Source organism: Drosophila suzukii, chromosome 3 (assembly GCF_043229965.1).
Source record: "Drosophila suzukii chromosome 3, CBGP_Dsuzu_IsoJpt1.0, whole genome shotgun sequence".
Lineage (NCBI taxonomy): Eukaryota > Metazoa > Arthropoda > Insecta > Diptera > Drosophilidae > Drosophila > Drosophila suzukii.
The window spans coordinates 22,085,078-22,112,026 of NC_092082.1; the positions used below are offsets into that span (position 1 = coordinate 22,085,078).

Genomic DNA, 26,949 nt, shown 5'->3' on the forward strand with positions numbered 1-26,949 from the left:
TACAGCTGGGACGTTTGATCAGGGTTAATAATTTAATTGCCTTAAATATTCTAATTTAAACAAGTCAAGTGCAGTCTTTTTTTGGCTCCGGATTGATAATTAGTTGTTATTTGTTGGGCTCGTATTTTAGCCGACTCAGACGCAAAATGAAGTCCAGCAGGAACATTTGTATTTTTATCTCTTTGGGGTTCTCGGTGACATAAAAACCGGGCACGCCGGCCTTTTGGAGTGTGGATTGTTGGTCGGTAACCTGGGCAAAAAAAAACGGGTTTGTTTAAATAATGTAAAACCTTACAAAATCCATCTCCAGTACATTAAATAGGTATGTATGTACTTATAAGCACTTCATCTTTAATGATGATTTAGTGATTGTCCCAAGGACAAATTCTAAAAAATAATACAAAAATCTTTATTGATGGGCCGATCTGAGCACAACCAACTGTAAAGGTGCCATATACATATTTTATGATCTCCCTACCATTGTAAACCAATTGACAGTGCCTGTCTTCTGATATTTATCTAACATAAAAAGTACCCGTAAGTACTATCATTGGGCCTGACTCCGGATTATGGTATCCCACAGGTGGATTATCAGGAATATATAATTCTTAACTGCATATACTTTATGGTCTGACACTTGTCTCATTTTACGTGATATTTGATCGTGATTAAAATTACTGTTTTTGGCTAATTTATAATACAATTTAATTTTAAGGATCCAACAAACAAAACTAAGGATAGTCAAAGATCGAGGACAAGTTTTTACCTTCTGATCTAGTATTTCAATAATCTTCTTGTCCGATTCGAGTAGTTTCTTGGTGTGCTTGATTTTCATTAGGCCCAAAATGTGGTGCAGCTCCTCGGGATCCTTGATTTTGCTCCTCCATTCGGCAACCTCAATTTCGTACTCGTTTTCCGCCTGCATTCGCATTTTAATCAAATGTCTTTCGGTTTCATGTTGCAATTCCATCAGTGCCTTTACTATGACAAAAATCCCCTCATTCAGGACGCAATTGGCGAGTTCGGTGAGTAAATCGTAGGATATGCGTGTCTGCAGGTTTCTGTAATGAGTTAAGATCAGTAAATCGTTAAGTAAAGTGGTATTTGACTTACTCTGGGAGTTCCGAGTGGTAGGTACGCAATTGGTCCACCAGAAAATATATCTTTCTCTGTAAAAACTCCGGTGTCGGCTGCTGCTGCTCTACTAGAGCTTCACTACTGTTGGAATTTCCCTCACTGGCTGCCGTAATGTCTGTCATCTCAAATGTGCTGTTTATTTCTATGTATTTACACAAATTTGTGTTATATTATATTTGTTGTGGCTTCTTGTGCATCTGCATTAGAGGTGGGAGAAATATCGATGTTTTCAAAACATCGGTAACGATGATGTTTGGGAATCGAAGAGGAAGAAAATTTATACCACTTACACCTGCTGCTAAAAACAATAAACAATGTTAACAATTCAAACATTCCAAACTACTGCGTACCTGGTTTAGAGAGGAGCACCAACTTGTTTTGTGCATCCGCATTCAAAATTCGCGCCTTCGCCGCAAGAGCAGCTCATCGCCAGGGTTGCCAGATGCAGCAGCAACAGTGTGACCACAATTACATTGGTAGCCCACATATTAATAGACAAGTAAAAGGCGCGAAACGTAATATATTTTAAATGTATTTATATATTTTTATTGTATTAGAGCGTGAAACTATGTGACTTGTACGATTTGAAATCGATGCTGCTTATGACTAAGGTGATTACATCGGTTCGTGTTATGACTAGAAATTCAAAGACTTGCGAGCCTTGATGAAGTGCTTGTTCGCCTCGTAAGTGCACATTCGATTTATTTTGTTTTTGCGACGTTTCTTGAGTTCAGTTTGAAACTTTCCTGGTCCTCCGCTGCTGGGGGTGGCTGGTACTAGTGAATACTTCTTGCTATCTAGGGAATAACACTCCCGGCTGACCAATTCTCGTTGCTCCTTGGGAGTTTCCACAATTTTCAAGCTGTTCAGGCGCTGAAGAACTTGGTTGGTTTCGTTGGTCGACATTATGGCTTTTGCTTTGTTGATCAGGAAGTTAATGTGAAGCTTGACGTTGCTGGCTTGCTACTGACTTCCTTTTGCCCCCAACCCTCTTTATATCCAGTTGATGTGTGCGCAATTTCAGAACTGCCATAAATATCTGTGCGGAAAATATTGCTTATCCGTTTCCAGCATCTGTCACTTTTATGATGTTACCTGCTCGTAATCAAATTTTCCACTGAAAATTCTCGCTAATCCCTTTTTAATGCGTTCGGAATTATGCGCGCAGGTAGCGAAAACGTTTACTTTTCGGATAATTTCGATCTGCCACCATAAAATCCGTCTCAACATATTGGCAGTGAGATAGACTAGGGTTCGGTTTGTGAAAAATCTCTAAGTTAAGGAACAGTTTTTTCAGCCGAAGTAAAAATTCGAAAGTCTGAACTAAGTTTGTTTGTATAGAGTGCGCTGTTGACTGGACCTTCATAACTATTATTTTCGTTTAAATATAAATAACTGATAATAGTATGGACCATACTGTGAAATAAGGAATACCAGAGATATTCATTTTAAATAATTTAAAAAATTAAACGTGATATTGAACATCAGAACAATTACAATAAATGGGTTAAAGATGAAACCCATTAATAATGCTTCGGTTTAATTTGGTTTCTAATCACTTTTAAAAGTCTTCAAGACTTTGCGCGCGCTTGGAAATATTTACCGCTGAGTGTGTACACACTGTCACAATAGAGGAATCACCCTGTGTTGCATTGTCTTTACAGCGCCCAAATCACCCTGTGGACAACCTGTTCGGTGGATAGTAATATAATTAGTTTATTTCAAATTCACCGGTAAAAGTGATTGCATTGTGTTTTTTATTTAAGTATTAAGTGACAGCAATAGCCAATAAAATCGAGTAGAGCCCATAATAAAACCAAAAATATACGATTGGCCTTCCTTTTTTCGTAAATTTTTCGAATCGTTTACGTTAAATACTGCATCAGCCATAAGAAAACTTTAGTTTTTTGAGTAGTGCCCAAATATACAAGTTAATTAATTAATTTTCAGAATAACTTAAACATGATCTACCGCAAGGACATTGTTCTAATTATACCTTGGGTTTTCTTTCTAAACTGATGATTATTAAGTTAGTATGTACTTTTTTTGAATGAATATAACCAATTTAAGCGCTGTTAAATGGTTTAGATTGTGCAAATCTGAATATTTTGCATTGCTTAACTAATAGTACATGATTCAACTTTTTAACCCTCGAAACGATTAAAATTCCAATTATTCTTTACATAAAAGAATACAAAACATACTACATTTTACGTTAGCTAATGATTTCCCCACAATTATTGACTCTTAATTGTTAATAAATCGTTTGCAAATATCATAAGTTGACGTCTCTTTCATTTGGGCTTGTCATTCACGCAGACGTCTTATAACCCAATGTAATAGTATGCAGAGCAAGTTGAAAAAGTCGTTGAACTGCCTATCCTCAAATTATTGCGATGTAATCTTCTAAGATCTTCATTACAATTTTAAAAAAAATATATAAGTGCAATATTATCAAAGTTAGTAATTATTTGCTTGTCCTTAATCTGCAGCTAAATCCACTATGGCCCTCAGAGACTGGGGATATCGGCTACTCCGGACTCGGGTTACTGCCCCACCTCTGCAGCCACAGATTGGGCCGTATTCAGCCTGTCCAGTTGACCATTGGGCCGATGATGACCAGGCAGGCACACGGGATTTGGGCTGGGATCTGGTCCAGCTAACGCGATACTGGTCTTGGCCGTCGTCGTCATCATTGGCTTCTCAATTAAAGCCCTGATATTATCAACGGAAATCTTCATTATGTTAATTTTACCCTAGGGACTGGTTTACATCGTTGAGTACCTAATTAATTTAATGCAGCTTGCGATAGTTGGTATTTTTTGCCACCCCAAAAACGGTCATACTCCTTGGCGGCATATCATATGGTGATTATGCACGTGTATCGGTTGTACCGTTTATGCGCCGGACGATTTCGTGACTTGTGGAGGCTGAATATCATTAGGCTCACAGCGTATGAGAATTTTTCTAACAAAATAAATAAATTTTAATAGGGAAAATGTAAAAAAAATTATAATTGGAAATTTAAAATACCCCAGGCTATTTCAAGCAAAGAGAATGTGCGAGCTGGTGAGCATCGCGTACTTGCGCGCATGAACGCGTTAACATATGGCGCTTAGCGGGTGTTTCTCTTAACATTTCGTTATGCGATTTGAATGGGGCACTTGCATTGGAGCTTCGTCCGCCGAACAGAACGTTATAAAACACACGCCTTTCCAGGAGCGATTGTCGGTGATTGAAATCGAAATTAATTGATACGACGGGCTGTCGAGAAATCAAAGAGCGCGGAATCGGATTCGAATCATTGCCCCCAACAAAAGTGTATTGTGTAACCTTTCAAGACGATGACAATAGAGCCAAAGGAGCTGGCGCGGGGTAGGGTGGTGTGCCAATAATGATCATATGATTGCACAGAGCGGAAAAAACCTGAAAACATAGCAAACACCGCCAGACATTTCGTTGCCAGAAAGGAAAACAACATTTTGAAAATCGGAAGGACAAAGTATATTTTGCCCTGGTATTCTCCATCTCCACAATGTACACTATCAACAAGGGACCCAGCAAAATCGTTGCTAAAACGCGTCGCGGTGAGTCCCAAATAACAATAATAACAATGGTTAATAATGGTACAAAACCCTTTGAAGAGAGCTCTTTTCGCCCAGCTGTTATGTCACAACATACTCTTATTCGTTCTCTCTTCTGCCGCCCCCACTCTCCCGTTCTCTCTCTCTCTCTCTTGCTCTGTTAACTTTTTGTTTTGCCGGCGTTTTCCACTGTAAATACATTTTTAATAGCGTTTCATCATCTTACTTTCATCACAGGCCTGGCACAAAATTTTGAAAAATTCGAAAGCATCAAGGAAAGCGGCCGGAAGAACGCCAGTTTCGACCTGAACAGTCCCGAGGAGCACAAAAAGTAAGAATCTTGAATCTCGGCGGGTGCTTATGCAAACAGACAGCACATGGTGAAAATGTGGAAAGCGGGAAAGTGAATGGAGGGGCAGGGGGCTCGAGACCCTCGTCTTATCGCTGACATTTTATCGCAAGAATCCGTGGCGACCTAGCATTGTAATGCTAATTGCTCCCAAGCAAATATTCTTATTATATTCTCCCTAGGAGACCAGGGAAACACGTGGGTCAGCCGTCGGTTATCGGCTCCGTTTTAATTTAAATGCCCCGGAGGCATTGACTTTTCCTCGTCCGTTACGTCACGACTTCAACGAAACTTCTCGGGTATTCTCAACTAAAGGGGCTAAGTAAAATAGGCGAGTAAAACCTGGTCCATTAATTCATTAATCATCCATTATTGCGGTTTTATAATTGGTTCTGCATTTAAAAATGGTTCATAAAAAATATATAACTTTTAGTTTTAGGACTCTAGTCATATGCTCCTTAAAACTGCTCTGTTGATAGAGCAATCTTAATAGTATGCTAAATCTACAATGTTGCTCTAGCGTTACATCACATCTTTTGGATATGAGTGGATCTCCAGGGCATTGCTAAGGTATAGATACATCACTTATTTCTTGGACGATTACAAAATTGTTGTCAACTACAATAGTTGGGTACTGTTAACTATCTCCCCCTGTAGATACCTTATCAGTTCTCATTACCAACAACCTATAAATAACAGAGTTTACTTTTAAAAATGTATAAAAACCAATAGCTTTTATGTTGATAAAAAAATAAAACGCTTTCCCTACATACATACCTACAGCTATCCTTGTTAATATAGTTACAAAATCTGCCTTCAATAATTTCATCGGTGTGTACCAAGTTTGTTATCTCCCTTTCAGTATCCAATGCCAAACTGATATAATCTATATTAACATCGATGTGACCTTATAATCTATAATATTGGGATTATTAATAAAAATTACAAGCATAACAAATAACATTTATTAACACGAAAGTGCCCTGTCAAAGCCCAAGCAAAGTTAATCAATTTGTAATATATTTCCGCAAGTGTTAAGCGCCAAGTAATGCACTGCCACCTTTTTCGAATTTAAATGCATTTAACGTTCCTCGAACTGAGTAACAAGTTGTCGAACCCAGATTCCCCCACCCTCGCCTCACTGTCCTCAAGTGATTTATTTTCAAAGTCCACATGTTTGAGGGGACCTGTGTGGTTTGCATAAGTACGCTGTCGCTAAAATTCAGAGGTATTGTTTCTAAAATCTGATATCCCTTTGTATATTTTTAAACATAGCATACCGCGTCCGGTGTTTCAACAGAGCTTTGCATCCAAACGGATAACGCCGACCAAACTGATCGAGGATGAGGTGATAACGCCGCAGCATGAGGAAATAATACGTTACATAAATGACTGTAAGTCTGGGCATTATGATTTCGCTTTTCTAACTCGAAAGATAAGGGATCTCAGTAATAGACAAGTATATAGTATAGATCGAAATCTCTGTCTTCAACTGATCAACATTTAAAATTCAAAGTTTTTTAAGTATATACTATTTTTGAATAAATTACTTAAAGTACATTTTAGGAAAGGTATTCTAAAGATCATTGCTCTGCAAGCTACCTTTTGGAATTACTTAAAAAAATCAGTCAATTCATTTTCAAAGCTTTCTATCGAGTTAGTGATTGTGATTTACAAAACTGTAAGCTTGTGAATTTTAAACAATCCTTATTTTCACAGCGTGGAACATGCTGGTGGCGCAGAATCCCTACGACTCGAGCTCATCCGCAAAGCCCGCCGAGAAACCACTGGCGGATGCCAACAACAACAGCGCCGCCAGTCCAGTGGAGAGCATCATCGCCAACACACCGGTGCCCGCGTCCTCGACAGCCACCGTCTGGGTTGAGCCGCCGAGTCCAGCGCTACAGGACTTCAAGCCCTTCGACCTGGAGTCGTGGTGGGGCCGTCGGCTCTTCCAGAACATTACCAAGAGCCTCTAAGTAGGATCGACTGGACGAGAGAGACAGAGCCTGCTCTTTGGAAATTCCTAATTAGCCAGTGCTTCCATTTGTACTTGCGCGTTCGACTGGACATAGGCAACATCACACTAGATAGATACATATATCTGTAGACGACACGAGACGAGACACTACTCGTGTAGTGTTCGGTTAGTGGCTGAGTAAATATCACTTTTGGCGATAGTGGTTGGGAAGCCTCTGAGATGGCAAGTCATGGATTAGTTTCTTCTTGTTTTACAAGTGTGTAAATGAAGTAAATTAAGAGTCATAGCCGCTGGCCAATGTAAATACTACGATTTCTAATTTGCCCTTAAGATTGTGTTATAGTGTTATAAGAATGGTATCATCTGGTTTGCTGGCCAGTTTTTAAAATCAACACTCTTGTGAATTGTATAAAACGATAAGGTTCAAATTGACATCAAGTTTAGCAATCTGTTTTGGTTTCAATCATTGTTGTAATTGCTTATTCATTTAAAATAATTGCCTGTATATAAAAAAAAATTGGATTTTATTATGTGAACTCTAGTTAAGACCTAGGAATATCCAAAGTAGAAATTGGTTGATCCGATTTCCCGCTAATGGCATTGCTTGTATTTAGTTTCTCACTCAGGATCGTTTTATGTTTAGCATAAATAAAAAATTCAGCATGTTGCGAAATCTTTTGTTTGCAGTTGGGAGTAGTACATTATGTTGTGCGTTGTTTTTTGGTTTCTGTTTTAATATTAAAAGGAGGCAACTAAACCCCAAGTAGTTTAACTAGTATCAGATGTTTTGGTAATTGCTTTGCTTTCTCGGATTGTCGTTTATACAAATGCCTTGTTTTAGTCGTGAAATATTACTCTTAAAATGCAGCAGTCATACAAAAATGAAGTTGTTAGTAATATGATTTGGATTGTTAGTTAAAATAACTGTTCAGTTTTGGAAGAAAAGTCTGCTAGAAACTAAGCTTTTTGTTCTATAAATTTTTGGAAAAAAAATATATTAAAAATGCCACTTTAGGTGTAAAAACTAAAGTTAATTATAAAAATAAAATTAATTAAAATAAATAATATAATTTTCGCTGTTTATTGTCTAATAATAAGGCTTTTAAATAAAATTTGGGCTATATCTCAGATGTGTTTGAATTTATGATACTTTTCATAAATATTTTGAAAGTTTTCATATAATATACGCTGGATATATTTTCTAAAGTGGTTTTATATTTTCAAATGTCTCCAAAAACTTTAATAAAATTTTAGTATATTTCCATGTGCGTCAAATTAGCGTCGGCCTGTTAGCAACGAAAACGGGAACGGTGGAATATGGAACATGGGGCCCTTTTTATTTTTAAATTTTCTCGCTATTTGGGGACCAAATCGAAAAGTTTAAAATGCTAGATTGTTAAGAAAGAAAAGATCTATCGAGCTAGGTAGGTTTGGGACACATACGAGGCCTATTAGTATTTCAAAAATGCATTTGAAAAATCGTGTCCCCACAATTTTGTTAACTGCTCCCCTCACAGAGGTTGTGCCAATATGCACGATAAACTAAGCTATAAGGGGTTAATTCAAGCTCCTTGTCTGAAAGTTTCATCAAAATCAAACCCACAGTTTTCGAGAAAAAAGCCTAACAGTACCGCAACCTCGGATTTTCCCCATACAAAAAAGAGGGGCAAAAATGAAATTACCTACTGCTCCACTCCTAGAGGTTGTGCCAACATGCACGGTATATGGGTAGATAGGGGATAATCTAGGGACTGTTCTGTGAAAGTTTTATCAAAATCAAACCCACAGATTTTGAGAAAATTGCTTAACAGTTGGGGGTGTTAAAAAGGTTATTAAAAGGCCGTTTAATCCAGAAACGGAACCATTGGATACTAAGACATAAACCACAATGTAAACAGCTTAGCCATGACAATCATTCGACGCTAACTTTCTATAACTTTGTACAGCTCTCACAGAGGTTGTGCCAACTTGCACGGTATCGCATTCGAAGGGGCATCATTATAGCTAATTTCTGAATAAATTACAGGCAATTCAAACCCACAGTTTTCGAGAAATTCAAGTCTTTTCAATTATGGCTTTTGCCACGCGGTCACACTGTCAAGGCCTGCGATAAATCGTATGACCCGTGACATCAACCATCAAAATATATATGCAAACTTTAATTAATTCATACAGCTCTCACAGAGGTTGTGCCAACTTGCACGGTATCGCATTCGAAGGGGCATCATTAAAGCTAATTTCTAAATAAATTTCAGGCAATTCAAACCCACAGTTTTCGAGAAATTCAAGTCTTTTCAATTATGGCTTTTGCCACGCGGTCACACTGCCAAGGCCTGCGATAAATCGTATGACCCGTGACATCAACCATCAAAATATATATGCAAACTTTAATTAATTCATACAGCTCTCACAGAGGTTGTGCCAACTTGCACGGTATCGCATTCGAAGGGGCATCATTATAGCTAATTTCTGAATAAATTACAGGCAATTCAAACCCACAGTTTTCGAGAAATTCAAGTCTTTTCAATTATGGCTTTTGCCACGCGGTCACACTGCCAAGGCCTGCGATAAATCGTATGACCCGTGACATCAACCATCAAAATATATATGCAAACTTTAATTAATTCATACAGCTCTCACAGAGGTTGTGCCAACTTGCACGGTATCGCATTCGAAGGGGCATCATTAAAGCTAATTTCTAAATAAATTTCAGGCAATTCAAACCCACAGTTTTCGAGAAATTCAAGTCTTTTCAATTATGGCTTTTGCCACGCGGTCACACTGCCAAGGCCTGCGATAAATCGTATGACCCGTGACATCAACCATCAAAATATATATGCAAACTTTAATTAATTCATACAGCTCTCACAGAGGTTGTCCCAACTTGCACGGTATCGCATTCGAAGGGGCATCATTAAAGCTAATTTCTAAATAAATTTCAGGCAATTCAAACCCACAGTTTTCGAGAAATTCAAGTCTTTTCAATTATGGCTTTTGCCACGCGGTCACACTGCCAAGGCCTGCGATAAATCGTATGACCCGTGACATCAACCATCAAAATATATATGCAAACTTTAATTAATTCATACAGCTCTCACAGAGGTTGTGCCAACTTGCACGGTATCGCATTCGAAGGGGCATCATTAAAGCTAATTTCTAAATAAATTTCAGGCAATTCAAACCCACAGTTTTCGAGAAAAGAAAAGACTTGAATTTCTCGAAAACTGTGGGTTTGAATTGCCTGAAATTTATTTAGAAATTAGCTTTAATGATGCCCCTTCGAATGCGATACCGTGCAAGTTGGCACAACCTCTGTGAGAGCTGTATGAATTAATTAAAGTTTGCATATATATTTTGATGGTTGATGTCACGGGTCATACGATTTATCGCAGGCCTTGGCAGTGTGACCGCGTGGCAAAAGCCATAATTGAAAAGACTTGAATTTCTCGAAAACTGTGGGTTTGAATTGCCTGTAATTTATTCAGAAATTAGCTTTAATGATGCCCCTTCGAATGCGATACCGTGCAAGTTGGCACAACCTCTGTGAGAGCTGTATGAATTAATTAAAGTTTGCATATATATTTTGATGGTTGATGTCACGGGTCATACGATTTATCGCAGGCCTTGGCAGTGTGACCGCGTGGCAAAAGCCATAATTGAAAAGACTTGAATTTCTCGAAAACTGTGGGTTTGAATTGCCTGAAATTTATTTAGAAATTAGCTTTAATGATGCCCCTTCGAATGCGATACCGTGCAAGTTGGCACAACCTCTGTGAGAGCTGTATGAATTAATTAAAGTTTGCATATATATTTTGATGGTTGATGTCACGGGTCATACGATTTATCGCAGGCCTTGGCAGTGTGACCGCGTGGCAAAAGCCATAATTGAAAAGACTTGAATTTCTCGAAAACTGTGGGTTTGAATTGCCTGTAATTTATTCAGAAATTAGCTATAATGATGCCCCTTCGAATGCGATACCGTGCAAGTTGGCACAACCTCTGTGAGAGCTGTATGAATTAATTAAAGTTTGCATATATATTTTGATGGTTGATGTCACGGGTCATACGATTTATCGCAGGCCTTGGCAGTGTGACCGCGTGGCAAAAGCCATAATTGAAAAGACTTGAATTTCTCGAAAACTGTGGGTTTGAATTGCCTGAAATTTATTTAGAAATTAGCTTTAATGATGCCCCTTCGAATGCGATACCGTGCAAGTTGGCACAACCTCTGTGAGAGCTGTATGAATTAATTAAAGTTTGCATATATATTTTGATGGTTGATGTCACGGGTCATACGATTTATCGCAGGCCTTGGCAGTGTGACCGCGTGGCAAAAGCCATAATTGAAAAGACTTGAATTTCTCGAAAACTGTGGGTTTGAATTGCCTGTAATTTATTCAGAAATTAGCTATAATGATGCCCCTTCGAATGCGATACCGTGCAAGTTGGCACAACCTCTGTGAGAGCTGTATAAAGTTATAGAAAGTTAGCGTCGAATGATTGTCATGGCTAAGCTGTTTACATTGTGGTTTATGTCTTAGTATCCAATGGTTCCGTTTCTGGATTAAACGGCCTTTTAATAACCTTTTTAACACCCCCAACTGTTAAGCAATTTTCTCAAAATCTGTGGGTTTGATTTTGATAAAACTTTCACAGAACAGTCCCTAGATTATCCCCTATCTACCCATATACCGTGCATGTTGGCACAACCTCTAGGAGTGGAGCAGTAGGTAATTTCATTTTTGCCCCTCTTTTTTGTATGGGGAAAATCCGAGGTTGCGGTACTGTTAGGCTTTTTTCTCGAAAACTGTGGGTTTGATTTTGATGAAACTTTCAGACAAGGAGCTTGAATTAACCCTTAATAGCTTGGTTTATCGTGCATATTGGCACAACCTCTGTGAGGGGAGCAGTTAACAAAATTGTGGGGACACGATTTTTCAAATGCATTTTTGAAACACTAATAGGCCTCGTATGTGTCCCAAACCTACCTAGCTCGATAGATCTTTTCTTTCTTAACAATCTAGCATTTTAGATTTTTCGATTTGGTCCCCAAATAGCGAGAAAATTTAAAAATAAAAAGAGCCCCATGTTCCATATTCCACCGTTCCCGTTTTCGTTGCTAACAGGCCGACGCTAATTTGACGCACATTATATTTCCAATGTGCGTCAAATTAGCGTCGGCCTGTTAGCAACGAAAACGGGAACGGTGGAATATGGAACATGGGGCCCTTTTTATTTTTAAATTTTCTCGCTATTTGGGGACCAAATCGAAAAATTTAAAATGCTAGATTGTTAAGAAAGAAAAGATCTATCGAGCTAGGTAGGTTTGGGACACATACGAGGCCTATTAGTATTTCAAAAATGCATTTGAAAAATCGTGTCCCCACAATTTTGTTAACTGCTCCCCTCACAGAGGTTGTGCCAATATGCACGATAAACTAAGCTATAAGGGGTTAATTCAAGCTCCTTGTCTGAAAGTTTCATCAAAATCAAACCCACAGTTTTCGAGAAAAAAGCCTAACAGTACCGCAACCTCGGATTTTCCCCATACAAAAAAGAGGGGCAAAAATGAAATTACCTACTGCTCCACTCCTAGAGGTTGTGCCAACATGCACGGTATATGGGTAGATAGGGGATAATCTAGGGACTGTTCTGTGAAAGTTTTATCAAAATCAAACCCACAGATTTTGAGAAAATTGCTTAACAGTTGGGGGTGTTAAAAAGGTTATTAAAAGGCCGTTTAATCCAGAAACGGAACCATTGGATACTAAGACATAAACCACAATGTAAACAGCTTAGCCATGACAATCATTCGACGCTAACTTTCTATAACTTTATACAGCTCTCACAGAGGTTGTGCCAACTTGCACGGTATCGCATTCGAAGGGGCATCATTATAGCTAATTTCTGAATAAATTACAGGCAATTCAAACCCACAGTTTTCGAGAAATTCAAGTCTTTTCAATTATGGCTTTTGCCACGCGGTCACACTGCCAAGGCCTGCGATAAATCGTATGACCCGTGACATCAACCATCAAAATATATATGCAGGCCTTGACAGTGTGACCGCGTGGCAAAAGCCATAATTGAAAAGACTTGAATTTCTCGAAAACTGTGGGTTTGAATTGCCTGTAATTTATTCAGAAATTAGCTATAATGATGCCCCTTCGAATGCGATACCGTGCAAGTTGGCACAACCTCTGTGAGAGCTGTATGAATTAATTAAAGTTTGCATATATATTTTGATGGTTGATGTCACGGGTCATACGATTTATCGCAGGCCTTGGCAGTGTGACCGCGTGGCAAAAGCCATAATTGAAAAGACTTGAATTTCTCGAAAACTGTGGGTTTGAATTGCCTGAAATTTATTTAGAAATTAGCTTTAATGATGCCCCTTCGAATGCGATACCGTGCAAGTTGGCACAACCTCTGTGAGAGCTGTATGAATTAATTAAAGTTTGCATATATATTTTGATGGTTGATGTCACGGGTCATACGATTTATCGCAGGCCTTGACAGTGTGACCGCGTGGCAAAAGCCATAATTGAAAAGACTTGAATTTCTCGAAAACTGTGGGTTTGAATTGCCTGTAATTTATTCAGAAATTAGCTATAATGATGCCCCTTCGAATGCGATACCGTGCAAGTTGGCACAACCTCTGTGAGAGCTGTATAAAGTTATAGAAAGTTAGCGTCGAATGATTGTCATGGCTAAGCTGTTTACATTGTGGTTTATGTCTTAGTATCCAATGGTTCCGTTTCTGGATTAAACGGCCTTTTAATAACCTTTTTAACACCCCCAACTGTTAAGCAATTTTCTCAAAATCTGTGGGTTTGATTTTGATAAAACTTTCACAGAACAGTCCCTAGATTATCCCCTATCTACCCATGTACCGTGCATGTTGGCACAACCTCTAGGAGTGGAGCAGTAGGTAATTTCATTTTTGCCCCTCTTTTTTGTATGGGGAAAATCCGAGGTTGCGGTACTGTTAGGCTTTTTTCTCGAAAACTGTGGGTTTGATTTTGATGAAACTTTCAGACAAGGAGCTTGAATTAACCCTTAATAGCTTGGTTTATCGTGCATATTGGCACAACCTCTGTGAGGGGAGCAGTTAACAAAATTGTGGGGACACGATTTTTCAAATGCATTTTTGAAACACTAATAGGCCTCGTATGTGTCCCAAACCTACCTAGCTCGATAGATCTTTTCTTTCTTAACAATCTAGCATTTTAGATTTTTCGATTTGGTCCCCAAATAGCGAGAAAATTTAAAAATAAAAAGAGCCCCATGTTCCATATTCCACCGTTCCCGTTTTCGTTGCTAACAGGCCGACGCTAATTTGACGCACATATATTTCCATGGGCCGGTGGGTGTATATACCGGACATGGTGCGGGCACACTGCCTGCGGTATATTATAACGGTAAAGTATTGGTCACTCTTCCAATACTGCCAAATTTTCGTCTGAACTTTGTTTTTTGTTAAATATAAAATAAATTGAAATGGCAAGCGATGATGAGGGAATTGGGGATATAGACTCACGCCTGGAGGATGTGAGCCTGGAGGATATAGGCGCCCGGCACCGCCGCGAGCGCAAGGAGCTGCAGGCAAAACTGCAGGCCATGAAGAAGAATGCCCCGAAAAACAATAAAAACAAGAGGAAAGAGTTCCTGGAGGAGATGGCTCGCTTAGAAGGAGAACTGGAGCAGCGCCACAAGAAGGAAATGCAGACGGCCGAAGCCAAGTATTCGCCTGAGGAAACGGAAGTCAAGGCGCCTGCGGAAAAGCCGGAAGTTCCAGTGCCAGATAAGGAGGAGCACGAGGAAAAGGAGGAGGATGAGGAGGAGCAGCTGCCCTCCAGTCAGCGTGTGTCCAAGGCCCAGAAACGGCGGGATAAGAAAGCCAAGGAAGCCCGTGAACGGGAGGCTGAGATCAAAACGGAGCTCCAAAATGCTGCCAATCAGCCAACACCCAAATTAATCGAGCTCCAGCAGATCACAGCGAAGCTGTCCCAACGTCAACTATCCCTCCACAATATAGCCTCCGACGGCGATTGCTTGTATCAGTCCATCCGGCACCAACTCCTCGTAAATGCGCTTCCAGGTAACACCTGATTAGTCCCCGCATAAAGCAGAAAACCTCATCCCCAGTCATTATCTTTCAGGTCACAGTGTTCAGGAATTGCGGGAGGAGACCGCCAACTATGTGCGTGCCCACAAGGACTCCCTCATTTGCTACATGGTTCATCCGGAAACGGGGGAGCTCCTTAACGACCAGCAGTTCGAAAAGTACTGCCAGGATATAGCCAAAACACACGCCTGGGGAGGCCACATCGAACTAAAGGCCATATCTTCGCTCCTTCGGGTGCCTATCGAAGTAATCCAAGCGGAGGGAGCACCCACGCTCCTGGGACAGGAGGAATTCGGTGGATCGCCGTTGGTCATCTGCTACCACCGTCACATTTACCAACTTGGCGCCCACTACAACTCCACAGTGCCAATAGCCTGAAGAGGGAACCCAATGACACCCGAAACTCACTCGATTTTGTAACAGTTTTTTCGTTATTACACATTGTGTTGACTTTATAAATACGTATGCATTTGGAAGATTTGAATTATTGTCAAAAATTGCAAGTATGTAGTAATTATATACAATAATAGTCAATATAATAACAATTCTAGGTTAGCTAGCAACTTAGTTAGCTGGATTTGTTCTAAGAAAATATTTCTTATATAGAAAAATAATTCGTCTAGCTCAAATTTTTGTTTTTAGTGGCGGTTTAGTGTAAATTCAAGCAATAATTTGATTATTCCTCGAGCCTAACTACGTATTACTTGGTAATTTTGTTGCAACAACCCATTATTTGTCCATTTTTCTAGGTAAAGCGATCGATTTCAATTATTTGTCCTTCTTGCTGTCCTTCGGCTTCTTTGCAGCTGGCTTGTTCGGATAAATAGCGAACATGGAGAGTTGAATGCCGCCCAAGACCAGCAGCAGAAGATTCTGGAGCTGAAATTGAAGATTAATCGGTTACTGATTATCTTGTCGATCATTAAGAAAACATTACAAACATGGTATTGTTTTTAACAACTTACCACCATCACAGTATTTTTGATGGAAATAGCGTATAACATCCAGGAAGCGGCCACTAGATTACCAGCGAAGATAATTGGGAATGGCATGCCCTCGGTGCTCTTCTTCTCAATGATTTTCGGCAGATGCAGGAGTGGAGAACCCACTAACCAAACCAAGATTCCGGTGATCAGCATTCCCAGGCGGAACTCGATCTTGGCGGGGTCCTCAAAGTTGGCATATGCTGTGACGACCAATAGGAACACCGAGGCGTAGCCGACCTGCTTCCAGATCTTGCTCCTGTTTCCGCTCGAGGCATAGTAGTAAAATCCGAAGAGGAAGACGAAGTTGATAACCAGACCAATTAAATTTGTATTGATCATGGCAGCATCGTTCATAATGTTTGCCAGCTTTAAGCTGAGAACGGTCCTGGAATAGGGAAAGGTATATATATATTAATCAATATCATCAATGTTGATTGCATTAAAATACAAGGTTCCAAAAAGATATAATGAAAGTATGTTACTAGCGTTGATACATTTTGGTATTAGTCCTGGCAAGGCTCCCTTAAAAAGAGGAACTTAAAGAAAAACCTTTAAACGCATTTTGCCATTGAACAAATCAGAAAACTATGTCAAATTCCTATTCATTTGTAAAATAGAACGCATTTTCATTAGGATCGTATAATTTATTCAAATTCTCTAGACAACGAACCAGTTCTTCGTCCAACAAAGATCAAATTAAAAGAAATGGAACAAGTTTTCATAACATCTATATTATTTTTTTCACTATATAATGAATGTGTTACTTTACCGGGTCATTGGGAAAACCCGTTTTTTTTATTAATTACGTTATCAGTTATAAGTCTACTATGATATACATAAATAGATAAAAGTAATAGTGATTTTCAAAACTTGGCACACGTAGCTGTTGATAAGGAGTTAAACTCGCATGAAAAATAATCAGCGCCGATCAACTTATCATAAACCCACTACAATGGTGAAATACATTCGTGTAGTTTGAAATTAAACACAAACTGGCCGCTAAATTGCCCTTGACCTACACCTTGTATGAAATAGAATTAATTTAGCATTCAACTGTTGCTTCCCTTGCATGTCTGCGGGTCCTTACACTTGACACAGTCCAAGTTAACACCTTCCGGAAACCACCCCCTGAAAGCCCATCAGTGCTGGCAGAGGTACCCTTTTATTCAGCCTGTCAGGAAATGAAAAGGGTGCAGTATTATTTCCTATACTATTTTATATTTTTAGCTTTCTAAGTTAAAATGGAACCTTTACGCTTTAACGTATCTATAAGTAAATAGCTATCTTATGAGATGTATTTCATCTTTGGGAAATACAAAGAAAGGACAAACGACGACAAAATATTATTAATGAGTAGTGGAAAATTATCATTACCAATATAATCAAAAGCAAGTAGGAATTCCCATTAATATTATTGATAAGGTATGCCTTAATTTATATGTATACCTGAAAAAATAACCTATATAAAAATTTCTCTTATACATGTTAGACCGCCTCTTGACTGTCAATTTTAATATTTTAAGCCTGTCATTAAAGATAGTAATAGGCAGCTAAAATAGAATAATGGCTGAGAAGATTATAAGGCACAACTACTTAGATTTCCCATTGCTGGAATCTGACACCCCCTTTATTCCTAGCACGTGAAGAAGGCAAGTCGCCTATCTTTCGTCTGTCATATAAACTTAGCGGCTCTCCCACGTTTGGACAGATATACTATGCAACACTATACCAGATCAGCATTCTTAATACGAAGCTCTAAAATTATACACTCCAGATAAGAACTACGTGTTTGTTGAGGCCTCCCGTCGATAAGAAGCCAAAGATTACCGTGACGACAAGGTTAATCAAATCCTTACTATTTCAAATTGTAACGGACAAAGATGATCAAAGTGGGTTTCCTTCTGACCATCGAGTGATGTAACCGATTCCATTGCAATGCTATCTTATTGAATCGAGTGCAAAACCGATTTTTTAGCGGCCTTGAAAAGACCGATTCTGTAGTGTCATGGCGACAGTTCAAAAATTTAATCAATTCCCACACAGATGCGCTGACTTTTGGTTTTTTTTTTCCCTGTTTTGTTTGATGTTGTATGCAGCGAAGCATCACGGAATCCCACTTAATGCGACATCTCCCGAGTAAATTGGGAACTTACAGCACCACTCCGCCTAGAAATGGACCCACGGGGTAGACGTCGCTGCTACCCTTCTTGCGGATGTCGTTCATCAGCGCCACTCCGGACAGGAATTGCAGGGTAGTGATTGTGCCGGCTACCTTGGCGATTAGTTCGCTGTGAGGCGCCAATATATCTCCCAGTGCTTCCATGGTTTCTATAGGTCGTGAGTGCCTTTCAAACGAGTTCTGTGGGGACGGGAGGGGCCAGTGCCGCGAGAGTATAAACAAATGAACAACGAAAACAAAAACTAACGACCGACTGGCGGCTGCCGTAACAGCAAACGAACAAATACTGAGCTCCAACGGTGGGGCTGGCAACCTTTTATAATCGAAAATCGCCTAGAAATGGAGACTTCGAAACGATATTCCCCATCGTTATCGCTTGGCGGGGCTTATCGGATCCGAATTGTATTTCGAACTAGTATGGAAACTTACAGCAGGCCAAACATTTTTATCTCTTTGCTGGGTCAATTTGCCTGTCAGCACACAAAACATATTTTAATGATTTTCTAAGGGGTTATCTATTCTAAAAGTTGATAAATACATTTAATCAGTATTTTACTAACAAAACAAATATGTCACCAATATTCATTGAGCATTTTAACACTCCTACTCTTAACGTATCTTAAAATGCAGAAAAGTATCAAAAACATTTAATTAGCAAAAGGTTTTTGCGGCTACTAAATGTTTTAATTCTTCTGTAGTAGTTCCTTCCCAAGGTTTTATATTTTACATGCTAAATCTCAAAAGATATCTTATCCGAAAATGATGCTTATAATGTATAGTCGACACAATTTCGCCTTACAAAAATCAATTTTATTCAAACTTATCCAACTACAGTCGTAAACAATCGTCCCTAGACCTCCTCCTTCAGCACATGCTTCTTTTTTTCGCTGACGAAAGGCACCTTGCCCTTCTTGGAGTGCTTGCGCACATTGGCCTCCTTGACCTGTTCCTTCTCCTTGACCGTGCGCATCTTTTTCTGTGCATTGAGCACGTGACGAGGCACTTGGCGATGGCGAGCGATTCGCTTGATCTGCGGATGAGCGGCATACTTTTGCTTCAGTGCCTCCTGGTAATTGAAGTTGACCCGCTCACGCGGACGAATGACGCCCAGTTTTTCGGATGCATTTGCCTTCCACATGCGCACGTTCATCTCATCGGAGCCGGAGAAGACGTATCGATTATCCAGCGACCAGGCCACGCATACTACATGCTGCATACGTTTGGTGTGGTAGATGTCCCGCGAGTGGCTATGGTGGGCGTTGTAGAGCCGGATAGTCTTGTCATAGCTTCCTGAGATGAATTCCTTGCCCGTGGGCGAGTAGTCCACGTCAGTGACGGCAGAAACGTGGTCAAAGTGCACCTTCAGGGGCGTTTGCAGCTTGCGGGTGTCAAAAGTGTAAAGGCTGAAAAAGATTATAACAAACGTAATTTATTAGACTAAGAATGTAAAATTGGTTTAACTATTTAGTGAATGTGATGTGAAATGTTAAGGACTATATACATATAAATTAAATTAAAACCGGTATTTGCTTTTACGTTAATATCATATATCTTTTAGACCGTAACCCACATACGATAGTTAAAGTGTTTCAGGTCCTAAATTTAAACTTAATTTGACTTTAGCCCCTTTTACTTACTTGCAATCCTCGTTGGCCACTGTGAAGTTAAAGGCCTCCATGGGATTCCAGGCCAGTTTGTTGCTCTTCATGGTAAGGACGACCTTTCTCAATGGCTGCGCCTCTCTTTGATCATAGAGGATAATGCTGCGGTCGCTGGCACAACAGGCCAGGATGCTAGTTTCCACAGGATTGTAGGATATGGTGTGCAGGGTGTCGACGCCCCACTTCAGGGTCTTCAGGGGATCGTTGTGCTTCTCGTCCCAAATGGCGCACACCTCTCCGCAGGTGGCGAACTTGTTCTCCTTGCGATTGTGCGAGATGCCGTGAAGGCCAAATTTACTCAGTATGGTATTCACAGGCACCTCATCCTCGCCCACTTCAGGGGCCTCTGCCTTCCACACCTTGATGGTTTTATCATCGCCCACGGTGAAGATGCGACCGCCATCCTGGGTGTAAGTTATGCCCCTGACGAAGCCGTCGTGGGCCACGAAGTTCCGGGAACTAGCCCGATTTGCCAAGTCCCAAATGCGCACTTCGCCGTCGTAGGCGCCGGTGGCCAAACAGGAAAGTTGCTTGGGGTGCTTCCCAAAGCAAGAGACTCCATCGCGATGTCCGCTTAGGTTGCAGACAAAGGGCTTGGCAAACACTCGGTCCAATTTAGTGGCATTCAGGGCACGCACATATTCCCTAGGACCCTCCAAAGGATGCAGCGCAGGATCATAGTTCCGTGGCACTGAAAATGGAGTACCAGTTAAACCCGCATCTTCTTGCTTATCTCCACTTACTTTTGTGCTGCTGCAGCTTGGTTTCCCGCACATAATTGTCCGGATTGCGACTGATCATTTTCACCTTCATCCTGATAGCATTTATTTGACTTTTCTGCGGCGTAAATGAAAATGTTTTCGTAAAATTTGAACATAAACAACATGTGCGAGTGGCAGAGTTGCCAGACAGAGCTGCCGTCAGCTGATAAGTACAGGTTTTCCATGTGGTCACACTGTTCGAAAACCTTTGGGGCAGCACTGAAATTCAAATTTTTAGAGGCATACAAAATATGCTTCAAATATGGTTATTAAGTCTATAAAAGTAACAACTTATCATTTATGCACATAATACATACAATAAAATAGGGCCTCACAGCATCTTACAATTTTAATGGAAACGTTTTGTAAATTACAGATTCTAGCCTTAAGTGCATCTTTATCAAAGAACGACTTATATTTATATACAAGTCTGTCGTAAAATAAAAAAAGAGTTATATGAGACTATTGATAATGACTAACTGGTACTATTAAAGCCATAACTCAAACCTCCATTAGCCAAGTGGGAACTTCGAGTTACATATAAACGACAACTTATCTTACCTTTTTTTTCAGCGACTTGACGCTTTTAGGTTGGCGGGACTTGTGCTCCCTGTGCATCTCCATGGTTAAAATCGATTTCACTACTTTTCCACTTTTAGCGGAAAGACAGCAGTAATCTATGACGTTCCGAATCGGCTATCCTAAGCTTGGGCACTTGCACCTGGATGGTGGCCTGGGCGAAGTGGATCTGTCGCTCGGCCAGAGCCCCAGCTACCAAGTTACGATGACGGTAGTGATAGCTCCTCCGGTAATGAGACTCGTACGTGTCCCCAAGAAATCAGTGATCGAGAGGGCTCCAGTACGTACTAACACCAGATGTCACCCGATGACATCAGATGTCAGTACGTACGGGAGACCTCACCATCAGTGATTTCTTGGGAAACGGGACGAGTCTCATTACTGTCGTCATCGTAACCTGGCAGCTGGGGTTCTTGCTCCCTTCCTCAGAGGTGCTTTCAATATCATCAGGGGAAACTGGCAGCTGGGTTCCTGGTAGAGCGACAGATCCTCTCCGTCCATACTCAATTCGCCCAGCAAGACAGCTGATAGATTGGGTGATGCACTCCCTGCAGCGTTGCTGACTGCGAAGACTTCCTTTTGGAGGGACTTGACTAGGAGGACTCTTCTGGGGATCTCGCCCATGGAGCTATGGGCCTTGGACTCGTGCCCATATCGGTCTTAAGCGGTGTCGCGACATCTGATGTTCTGCAAGGTAATTCCCCCGACGATTTGCACCATAAAGCGCTCGCTCCCGAGGACTCGACAATGCACCAGTACTGAAGTTTTCTTCTCTTTAAGTTAATTATTGCGTATCGGTAAAGAAAAAGGGGGCAGCCGTAAGTCTTGAAGAAAATTATTTGCTAAGAAGGTTGTTTGTCAAATGATAAAAACCAAACGTCTAACTTCAACTGACAATACCGATATCAAATAGTTACCCTTATCGATAGTGTTAAGAAAGGGTTTGCACCATAATAATTTTAGAAAATTTCCATAATCTTTGTCATTTTAGCTAAAATATTTTCATTCTTAAAATACATACATAAATAACAAGAGGGAACGATATAGTCTATGCCATCGACTTTCAAATACTCGTTACTCAGCTAATGGGACTGCGAGGGAAATAGTTATAAGCAAAGCGACTGTGTCCAAGATTACGTATTTTATTTCTTTACATATTTTTAATGAATGGTCCGTTTGAATACTTTAGAACCAAATCATAGAGTCGAATCATTGGGTCAAATTATAGACTCGAATCAAGTATTTTCAGAACCTATACCAATTACATATGTACTATATTTGTTCACGACTTTAAAAAAAAACAGTGTTTATGCACAATTTCTTTATTTATTTACTGATCGATTATTCATCTCAATACTGATAGCAACCGAAAACGGCTGCAATGCAAACAAAACTACCGCCATCGTAGGTATAGGTCACATAATCATCGGAAAGTTCGTCCCAAATGGCACGAGCTCCGTAGAAACAACCCGCTCCAGTCTGCTGATAGAGCATTACGTTTACCACGTGCTTAAATCTTGGACAGGATCCACGACCCTTCATCTTAAGGTTTATTTCGTCGGCGACATCGCGGGTCCACTTTAGGGCTTCCGATTGTACGTAGTTCTTGTTTCCCAGCTTCTCCTTGACCACTTGGGACATCATAAAGCGAATGTACGGCAATGGGAACTTCTTGCCGAAGGCAGGTCCCATATTATAAGAGTTATAGATGGTGACATCTGCCGCCGGCTTCACTTCGTTGCCGGGCTCGAGTTCGTCCTCGGACTCACTATGGGACAGTCCATCGGAACGGCTATCTGCGCTGACCGCGGATATTCGACGAGGGTCTTTACCCGTTGACAAGCTTCTTGGCCTTTGTGTCGACATTTTAACGATATTTATTTCTCAGTACTTCACATGAACTCAAGATATACGTTAGTGATACAGAGCTGTACCCAAATACAGAATTGGACAGGAAACTTCTGGCCATCTGGTTTTTGAAAAAAGGAATAAGATTTTTTTGCTTTACGAACAATTCTCTAATAATTAATAGCTCCCTTCCTTGATTTATTTCAACATGATGCTCGTTCTTGAGTCAAGGATAAATCATTCTTAAAATCTAAATTATCCGAAAAAGTGCTTGATTCAATAATAATATTTGATACACAGGACAAAACATGTTTGTCCTTAACCATAAAGAATATATATATTCTTGATCAGAATTACTAGCCGAGTCGATCTAGCCATGTCCGTATGAACGCTGTGATCTGGGAAACTATAAAAACAGCAATACTGGGATTAGGCATGCAGATTCTATAGATTCCTGCGCAGCGCAAGTTTGTTTCGTCAGTGTGCCACGCCCACTCTAACGCCCACAAACCGCCCAAAACTGTGACTCCTACAGTTTAAAAGCTAGAATTTTACCTGTAATTTGTTGTTCTCATCAATACCTAACGATTGCCCCATAAAAAGTTTGTTACGCCCGCTTTTAAGCCCACAAACTTAAAAAAATCGTAAATATGAACGGAATCTACCTAAGATAGAGCATTGGGAAATTAGGTTTAGATTCCGTAGCCTTGTACGCAGCGCAAGTTTTTTACGCGAATATTCTACGCCCATTCTAACGCCCAGATCCTTTAAGATGCCCCACATGATTTTTAGACAAAAAAAAAGACAGTATTTATTAGTTTTTATTTTTGTTGAAACATATTTTTGGTTTTTTTACACTTTTCATTAGCTAAATGAAGCAATTTTCCACTGGATAAAGGATTTCACAATCAACCTAACGTTAAGGAGTAACTAAAAGTGAAGGTTCAACAAGAATGCCTGTGACGATGTCTACTTAAGGAGTCTTGAACGTAGGTGCCACTACTGGCAGTGGAGGGATCCAATACTCTTGGGGTGACTATATCAATGATCTGGTCATCTTCCTCCTTTTCCTTCTGCATCTGTTGTTGCTGAATCTGGTGAACTTTTCGTAGGCAGCAGCAGTTCCTCAGGGCATCCATGAAGCAGTCCAGATTCCTGTTAAAGTTTTGCAGGTTTTCTGGGGAAATGGGCGGGTTCTCCTGTTGACAACACTCCTCGATGGCCGCTTGGGCGTGGAAGATGCACTCACTGGCATGATTTAGTGTATTCTTCAGGTTGAAGATTTGCTGCTTTTTCTTCATCTGCATTTGGATATATCGAGCGCACAGCATCTCAAAGCGGCGCTGTTCGCCCCGATATTCATCGAAGAGCTGATCATATTTCGAGTGCAACTGCTCTGTTTCGCATTTCAAAACCTTGAGAGCCTTATCCTTCTTTGCCAACTGGCGGCGACTCTGGCGATGAGAAACTGAGAGCTCATCGTAGCTGCAGGGTACATCATGATTATATAAAAAATACTTTTGTTTTAAATCGAAAGGATGAAATTGTTGACAGAGGTTGACGCATATTATCATCATATAGGTTTGCATCGAATTTAATTTAATTTTAAAATTTGTAATTATTTCCAGAAATGGCAAACCATAAATTCAAGAAAATTATTTATTTTAAATAAAGGCGAGTCGCCGTTGGATGAAAGTCATAGGCGATTTTCTTGATTTAACGGCGAATTTCTTGAATTAAGGGCGATTTTTTTTTGGGTGTAGGGTTTTAAAAATTCGACACTAGATTGGTTTTTACGTTATAAAGAAAAACAATTTTTTATAGGTATTCTTTTTTATATATTTTATTAAACATATGGACTTTATGCGATATGTAAAATTATTTATTTAAAATTCTACATCTTTAAATATTTTAGTATGATGTTTGAAAATGGGATGTCGATCTTTAACTTGGAATACATTATATTCCATATATATTATATTATTATATGAAACTTAGAAAACTTTTAGTTAATATTGTTATATTTCCTTGTTGAAATAAGATAATTAATTTAATGTTTTTGGACAAGAGAAATACTTTTAAACTGGCTAAGTATCAACAGTTTGGCAAATTGAATAAGAGGGAACCGAACCAGGCTATTTATTTTTACTACCCCTGAAACTCACCGTTGTTGCATAAGCAGGGGACTGATGGAATCGCATAATTCTCTGTACTTCAGATGGGATCCACTTTGTAGCTTCTCCTCCGGATCGCTTTCGCCGGAACTGGACGTATCGATTCCCCGGAGCAGCTGTACCAATCGCCCATTTCGTTTCTTCTCCGAATCCAGGGAAAACACCAGTTCCTGAACCCGTTCCGTCTGCCGATCAAGAGCCATTCGTAGCTTGAATTCCTGCTGCTGATCCTCGTGGATTGTGTGCTCCAGTTCGTTCACCAGTCGCAGGATCTGCTGGATGGTCTGATGGTAGGGATTTTGATTTTTACTTAGGTTTGCAGCATTCGATGCCAAGCGGTTCTCGTCGGGAGTGATGTCCTCTTCGTCCTCCGAGGGAATCAAGAGACTGGAAGCAGGATCCAGAGCGGAGTTCTTGGAAGAGGAGCTCGAAGTGGAACCGGAGCGCAAGATGGGATTGTCATAGGAAGGAGATAATGGAGGATCCGATACCTTTTTCTTTGGGGCGACCCCAAAGCCTAGACCGTTGCTCACACTCCTCAGGATGGAACTCAGGTTCATCCTTGGTCCTTTCCCACCTAGTGTCGCTGTCTTCTTTGTCGTCTTTGTCTTGTCACCCGGCTCTGAAAACATTCAGGTGTATGCAGCGCTGTGTGCTTGGGTTGTTTGTCAGTAACTGACTGCCTACTTGTCACTACACTAAAAAAAGGTGACAAAACTGATGAAAATATACTTATATAATAATTTACATTACCATTATATTACTATTACTTTTTTTAAACAATTTGTGTATAATTATGTAGATATGTATTTGAAGAACGTTTTCCTTTATATTCCAAAATATTGTGTGGGATTTTTTTAAGTACACACACGGCTATCCAAAAGTTGCTTCCCCCCAGGCTCACTTTCCATATGGTTTCGCACAACTTTTTAAATTGGTTTCAGTTTTAACACCTTTGCCTTCAGTTTCCCCGGCACTCAATCAAAGTTGTCCTTCCTCCGCCTCCGATTTCGTTCCCTCGCATATGGTTTGAAGGCTTTCCCGACTTTCCCCAACACTCTTCCCAGGTTTCCTCTGGTGTTTGTTAGTCGTGCGTAAATTGCCATTAGCCAAAAAGGGTTTCCAAGACTTGATACACTTATTGCATTTTTATGGGCTAAAGTTTTGTTGTTTTTCCCCGGCTTTTTTATTTTATGCTGACACAGAGAGTTGCATGTATACTTGATTAGGCTAGGTCTGAAGAGTTTGTATTTTAAATTTGATTGAGGTAACTTCGCAAGTGGTAGCGGTTTTGTTTCGTTTCTTGATCCGGTTTAAAACAAAAATAATTTCCTTTAAAAAAATGGAAATGAAAATGGTCAAGAAGCTGTGATTTAATTTTTTTATTCCTAAGAATAAGAATAAGCCTATTAAAAAAAGTATACATTTTAAAACGGTATTTTTGATATTGACCACGAAAAAAAAAGAAGCCATACAATTTAGGTGTTCGAATTACTAAGATGCCTTTTATGCGATGAAAAGATTTGGATGCCTCAAACTAGTTTGTACCAATGAAGTAAAATACTTTTCCAATTTTAACAAA

The 26,949-nt window shown here is 40.0% G+C and overlaps 9 protein-coding genes across 11 annotated transcripts; 2 read left to right on the top strand and 7 right to left on the bottom strand.

Annotated features, from left to right (window-relative positions):
• Positions 1 to 13: 13 nt before the first annotated feature.
• On the bottom strand, positions 14 to 1,259 carry gdl (gonadal protein gdl). 2 transcript variants are annotated; one of them, XM_017076478.4, is made up of 3 exons: positions 1,114 to 1,259; positions 767 to 1,061; positions 14 to 250 (listed from the first exon to the last, which is right to left on the bottom strand). In XM_017076478.4, the coding sequence occupies exons 1-3, from the start codon at positions 1,257 to 1,259 to the stop codon at positions 107 to 109; spliced, it is 585 nt and encodes a 194-aa protein (XP_016931967.1). In that variant the 3' UTR covers positions 14 to 106. The 2 variants fall into 2 exon arrangements, with proteins under 2 accessions (XP_016931967.1, XP_070851844.1); XM_070995743.1 differs by having other exon boundaries at positions 767 to 1,051; positions 1,114 to 1,241.
• Positions 1,260 to 1,293: 34 nt separating this feature from the next.
• Positions 1,294 to 1,759, bottom strand: gdl-ORF39. 2 transcript variants are annotated; one of them, XM_017087176.4, is made up of 2 exons: positions 1,488 to 1,759; positions 1,294 to 1,432 (listed from the first exon to the last, which is right to left on the bottom strand). In XM_017087176.4, exon 1 carries the CDS (start codon positions 1,622 to 1,624, stop codon positions 1,493 to 1,495), a length of 132 nt encoding a protein of 43 aa, XP_016942665.3. In that variant the 5' UTR covers positions 1,625 to 1,759; the 3' UTR covers positions 1,294 to 1,432; positions 1,488 to 1,492. The 2 variants fall into 2 exon arrangements, with proteins under 2 accessions (XP_016942665.3, XP_070851845.1); XM_070995744.1 differs by having other exon boundaries at positions 1,311 to 1,435.
• Z600 lies at positions 1,659 to 2,192 on the bottom strand. Its single transcript, XM_017087172.4, has one exon. The coding sequence runs from the start codon at positions 2,041 to 2,043 to the stop codon at positions 1,774 to 1,776; it is 270 nt and encodes an 89-aa protein (XP_016942661.2). The 5' UTR covers positions 2,044 to 2,192; the 3' UTR covers positions 1,659 to 1,773.
• Positions 2,193 to 4,292: 2,100 nt separating this feature from the next.
• LOC108019354 (MAPK regulated corepressor interacting protein 2) lies at positions 4,293 to 7,724 on the top strand. The gene is made up of 4 exons (XM_036815844.3): positions 4,293 to 4,724; positions 4,959 to 5,052; positions 6,346 to 6,464; positions 6,790 to 7,724. Exons 1-4 carry the CDS (start codon positions 4,673 to 4,675, stop codon positions 7,047 to 7,049), a joined length of 525 nt encoding a protein of 174 aa, XP_036671739.1. The 5' UTR covers positions 4,293 to 4,672; the 3' UTR covers positions 7,050 to 7,724.
• A 6,740-nt stretch (positions 7,725 to 14,464) lies between these two features.
• Positions 14,465 to 15,808, top strand: LOC108019359 (deubiquitinase OTUD6B). The gene is made up of 2 exons (XM_017087182.4): positions 14,465 to 15,152; positions 15,214 to 15,808. Exons 1-2 carry the CDS (start codon positions 14,552 to 14,554, stop codon positions 15,555 to 15,557), a joined length of 945 nt encoding a protein of 314 aa, XP_016942671.2. The 5' UTR covers positions 14,465 to 14,551; the 3' UTR covers positions 15,558 to 15,808.
• On the bottom strand, positions 15,588 to 18,630 carry LOC108019360 (sugar transporter SWEET1). The gene is made up of 3 exons (XM_017087183.4): positions 18,319 to 18,630; positions 16,145 to 16,550; positions 15,588 to 16,058 (listed from the first exon to the last, which is right to left on the bottom strand). The coding sequence occupies exons 1-3, from the start codon at positions 18,486 to 18,488 to the stop codon at positions 15,948 to 15,950; spliced, it is 687 nt and encodes a 228-aa protein (XP_016942672.1). The 5' UTR covers positions 18,489 to 18,630; the 3' UTR covers positions 15,588 to 15,947.
• A 502-nt stretch (positions 18,631 to 19,132) lies between these two features.
• On the bottom strand, positions 19,133 to 20,907 carry LOC108019353 (DDB1- and CUL4-associated factor 13). Its single transcript, XM_017087173.4, has 3 exons — positions 20,749 to 20,907; positions 19,982 to 20,696; positions 19,133 to 19,747 (listed from the first exon to the last, which is right to left on the bottom strand). Exons 1-3 carry the CDS (start codon positions 20,816 to 20,818, stop codon positions 19,195 to 19,197), a joined length of 1,338 nt encoding a protein of 445 aa, XP_016942662.3. The 5' UTR covers positions 20,819 to 20,907; the 3' UTR covers positions 19,133 to 19,194.
• A 1,753-nt stretch (positions 20,908 to 22,660) lies between these two features.
• Positions 22,661 to 23,294, bottom strand: LOC108019351 (dynein light chain Tctex-type). Its single transcript, XM_017087170.4, has one exon. The coding sequence runs from the start codon at positions 23,209 to 23,211 to the stop codon at positions 22,696 to 22,698; it is 516 nt and encodes a 171-aa protein (XP_016942659.3). The 5' UTR covers positions 23,212 to 23,294; the 3' UTR covers positions 22,661 to 22,695.
• A 750-nt stretch (positions 23,295 to 24,044) lies between these two features.
• On the bottom strand, positions 24,045 to 26,054 carry LOC108019350 (uncharacterized). The gene is made up of 2 exons (XM_017087169.4): positions 25,359 to 26,054; positions 24,045 to 24,678 (listed from the first exon to the last, which is right to left on the bottom strand). The coding sequence occupies exons 1-2, from the start codon at positions 25,997 to 25,999 to the stop codon at positions 24,138 to 24,140; spliced, it is 1,182 nt and encodes a 393-aa protein (XP_016942658.4). The 5' UTR covers positions 26,000 to 26,054; the 3' UTR covers positions 24,045 to 24,137.
• Positions 26,055 to 26,949: the final 895 nt, after the last annotated feature.

What these genes read in the sequence shown, in the direction of transcription:
- gdl (XM_017076478.4), bottom strand. Translation starts at nt 1,259, where the DNA reads ATGACAGACATTACGGCAGCCAGTGAGGGAAATTCCAACAGTAGTGAA. An exon ending in TACCACTCGGAACTCCCAGA is followed by an intron (nt 1,062 to 1,113) that starts GTAAGTCAAATA and finishes AACTCATTACAG; the next exon opens with AAACCTGCAGACACGCATAT. An exon ending in TTGAAATACTAGATCAGAAG is followed by an intron (nt 251 to 766) that starts GTAAAAACTTGT and finishes TTTTTTGCCCAG; the next exon opens with GTTACCGACCAACAATCCAC.
- gdl-ORF39 (XM_017087176.4), bottom strand. Translation starts at nt 1,624, where the DNA reads ATGTGGGCTACCAATGTAATTGTGGTCACACTGTTGCTGCTGCATCTG.
- Z600 (XM_017087172.4), bottom strand. Translation starts at nt 2,043, where the DNA reads ATGTCGACCAACGAAACCAACCAAGTTCTTCAGCGCCTGAACAGCTTG.
- LOC108019354 (XM_036815844.3), top strand. Translation starts at nt 4,673, where the DNA reads ATGTACACTATCAACAAGGGACCCAGCAAAATCGTTGCTAAAACGCGT. An exon ending in CGTTGCTAAAACGCGTCGCG is followed by an intron (nt 4,725 to 4,958) that starts GTGAGTCCCAAA and finishes CTTTCATCACAG; the next exon opens with GCCTGGCACAAAATTTTGAA. An exon ending in AATACGTTACATAAATGACT is followed by an intron (nt 6,465 to 6,789) that starts GTAAGTCTGGGC and finishes TTATTTTCACAG; the next exon opens with CGTGGAACATGCTGGTGGCG.
- LOC108019359 (XM_017087182.4), top strand. Translation starts at nt 14,552, where the DNA reads ATGGCAAGCGATGATGAGGGAATTGGGGATATAGACTCACGCCTGGAG. An exon ending in CCTCGTAAATGCGCTTCCAG is followed by an intron (nt 15,153 to 15,213) that starts GTAACACCTGAT and finishes ATTATCTTTCAG; the next exon opens with GTCACAGTGTTCAGGAATTG.
- LOC108019360 (XM_017087183.4), bottom strand. Translation starts at nt 18,488, where the DNA reads ATGGAAGCACTGGGAGATATATTGGCGCCTCACAGCGAACTAATCGCC. An exon ending in TTTCTAGGCGGAGTGGTGCT is followed by an intron (nt 16,551 to 18,318) that starts GTAAGTTCCCAA and finishes TCCCTATTCCAG; the next exon opens with GACCGTTCTCAGCTTAAAGC. An exon ending in TCAAAAATACTGTGATGGTG is followed by an intron (nt 16,059 to 16,144) that starts GTAAGTTGTTAA and finishes CTTCAATTTCAG; the next exon opens with CTCCAGAATCTTCTGCTGCT.
- LOC108019353 (XM_017087173.4), bottom strand. Translation starts at nt 20,818, where the DNA reads ATGAAGGTGAAAATGATCAGTCGCAATCCGGACAATTATGTGCGGGAA. An exon ending in CAAGCTGCAGCAGCACAAAA is followed by an intron (nt 20,697 to 20,748) that starts GTAAGTGGAGAT and finishes CTCCATTTTCAG; the next exon opens with TGCCACGGAACTATGATCCT. An exon ending in GTGGCCAACGAGGATTGCAA is followed by an intron (nt 19,748 to 19,981) that starts GTAAGTAAAAGG and finishes AATCTTTTTCAG; the next exon opens with CCTTTACACTTTTGACACCC.
- LOC108019351 (XM_017087170.4), bottom strand. Translation starts at nt 23,211, where the DNA reads ATGTCGACACAAAGGCCAAGAAGCTTGTCAACGGGTAAAGACCCTCGT.
- LOC108019350 (XM_017087169.4), bottom strand. Translation starts at nt 25,999, where the DNA reads ATGTTTTCAGAGCCGGGTGACAAGACAAAGACGACAAAGAAGACAGCG. An exon ending in CCCCTGCTTATGCAACAACG is followed by an intron (nt 24,679 to 25,358) that starts GTGAGTTTCAGG and finishes TGTACCCTGCAG; the next exon opens with CTACGATGAGCTCTCAGTTT.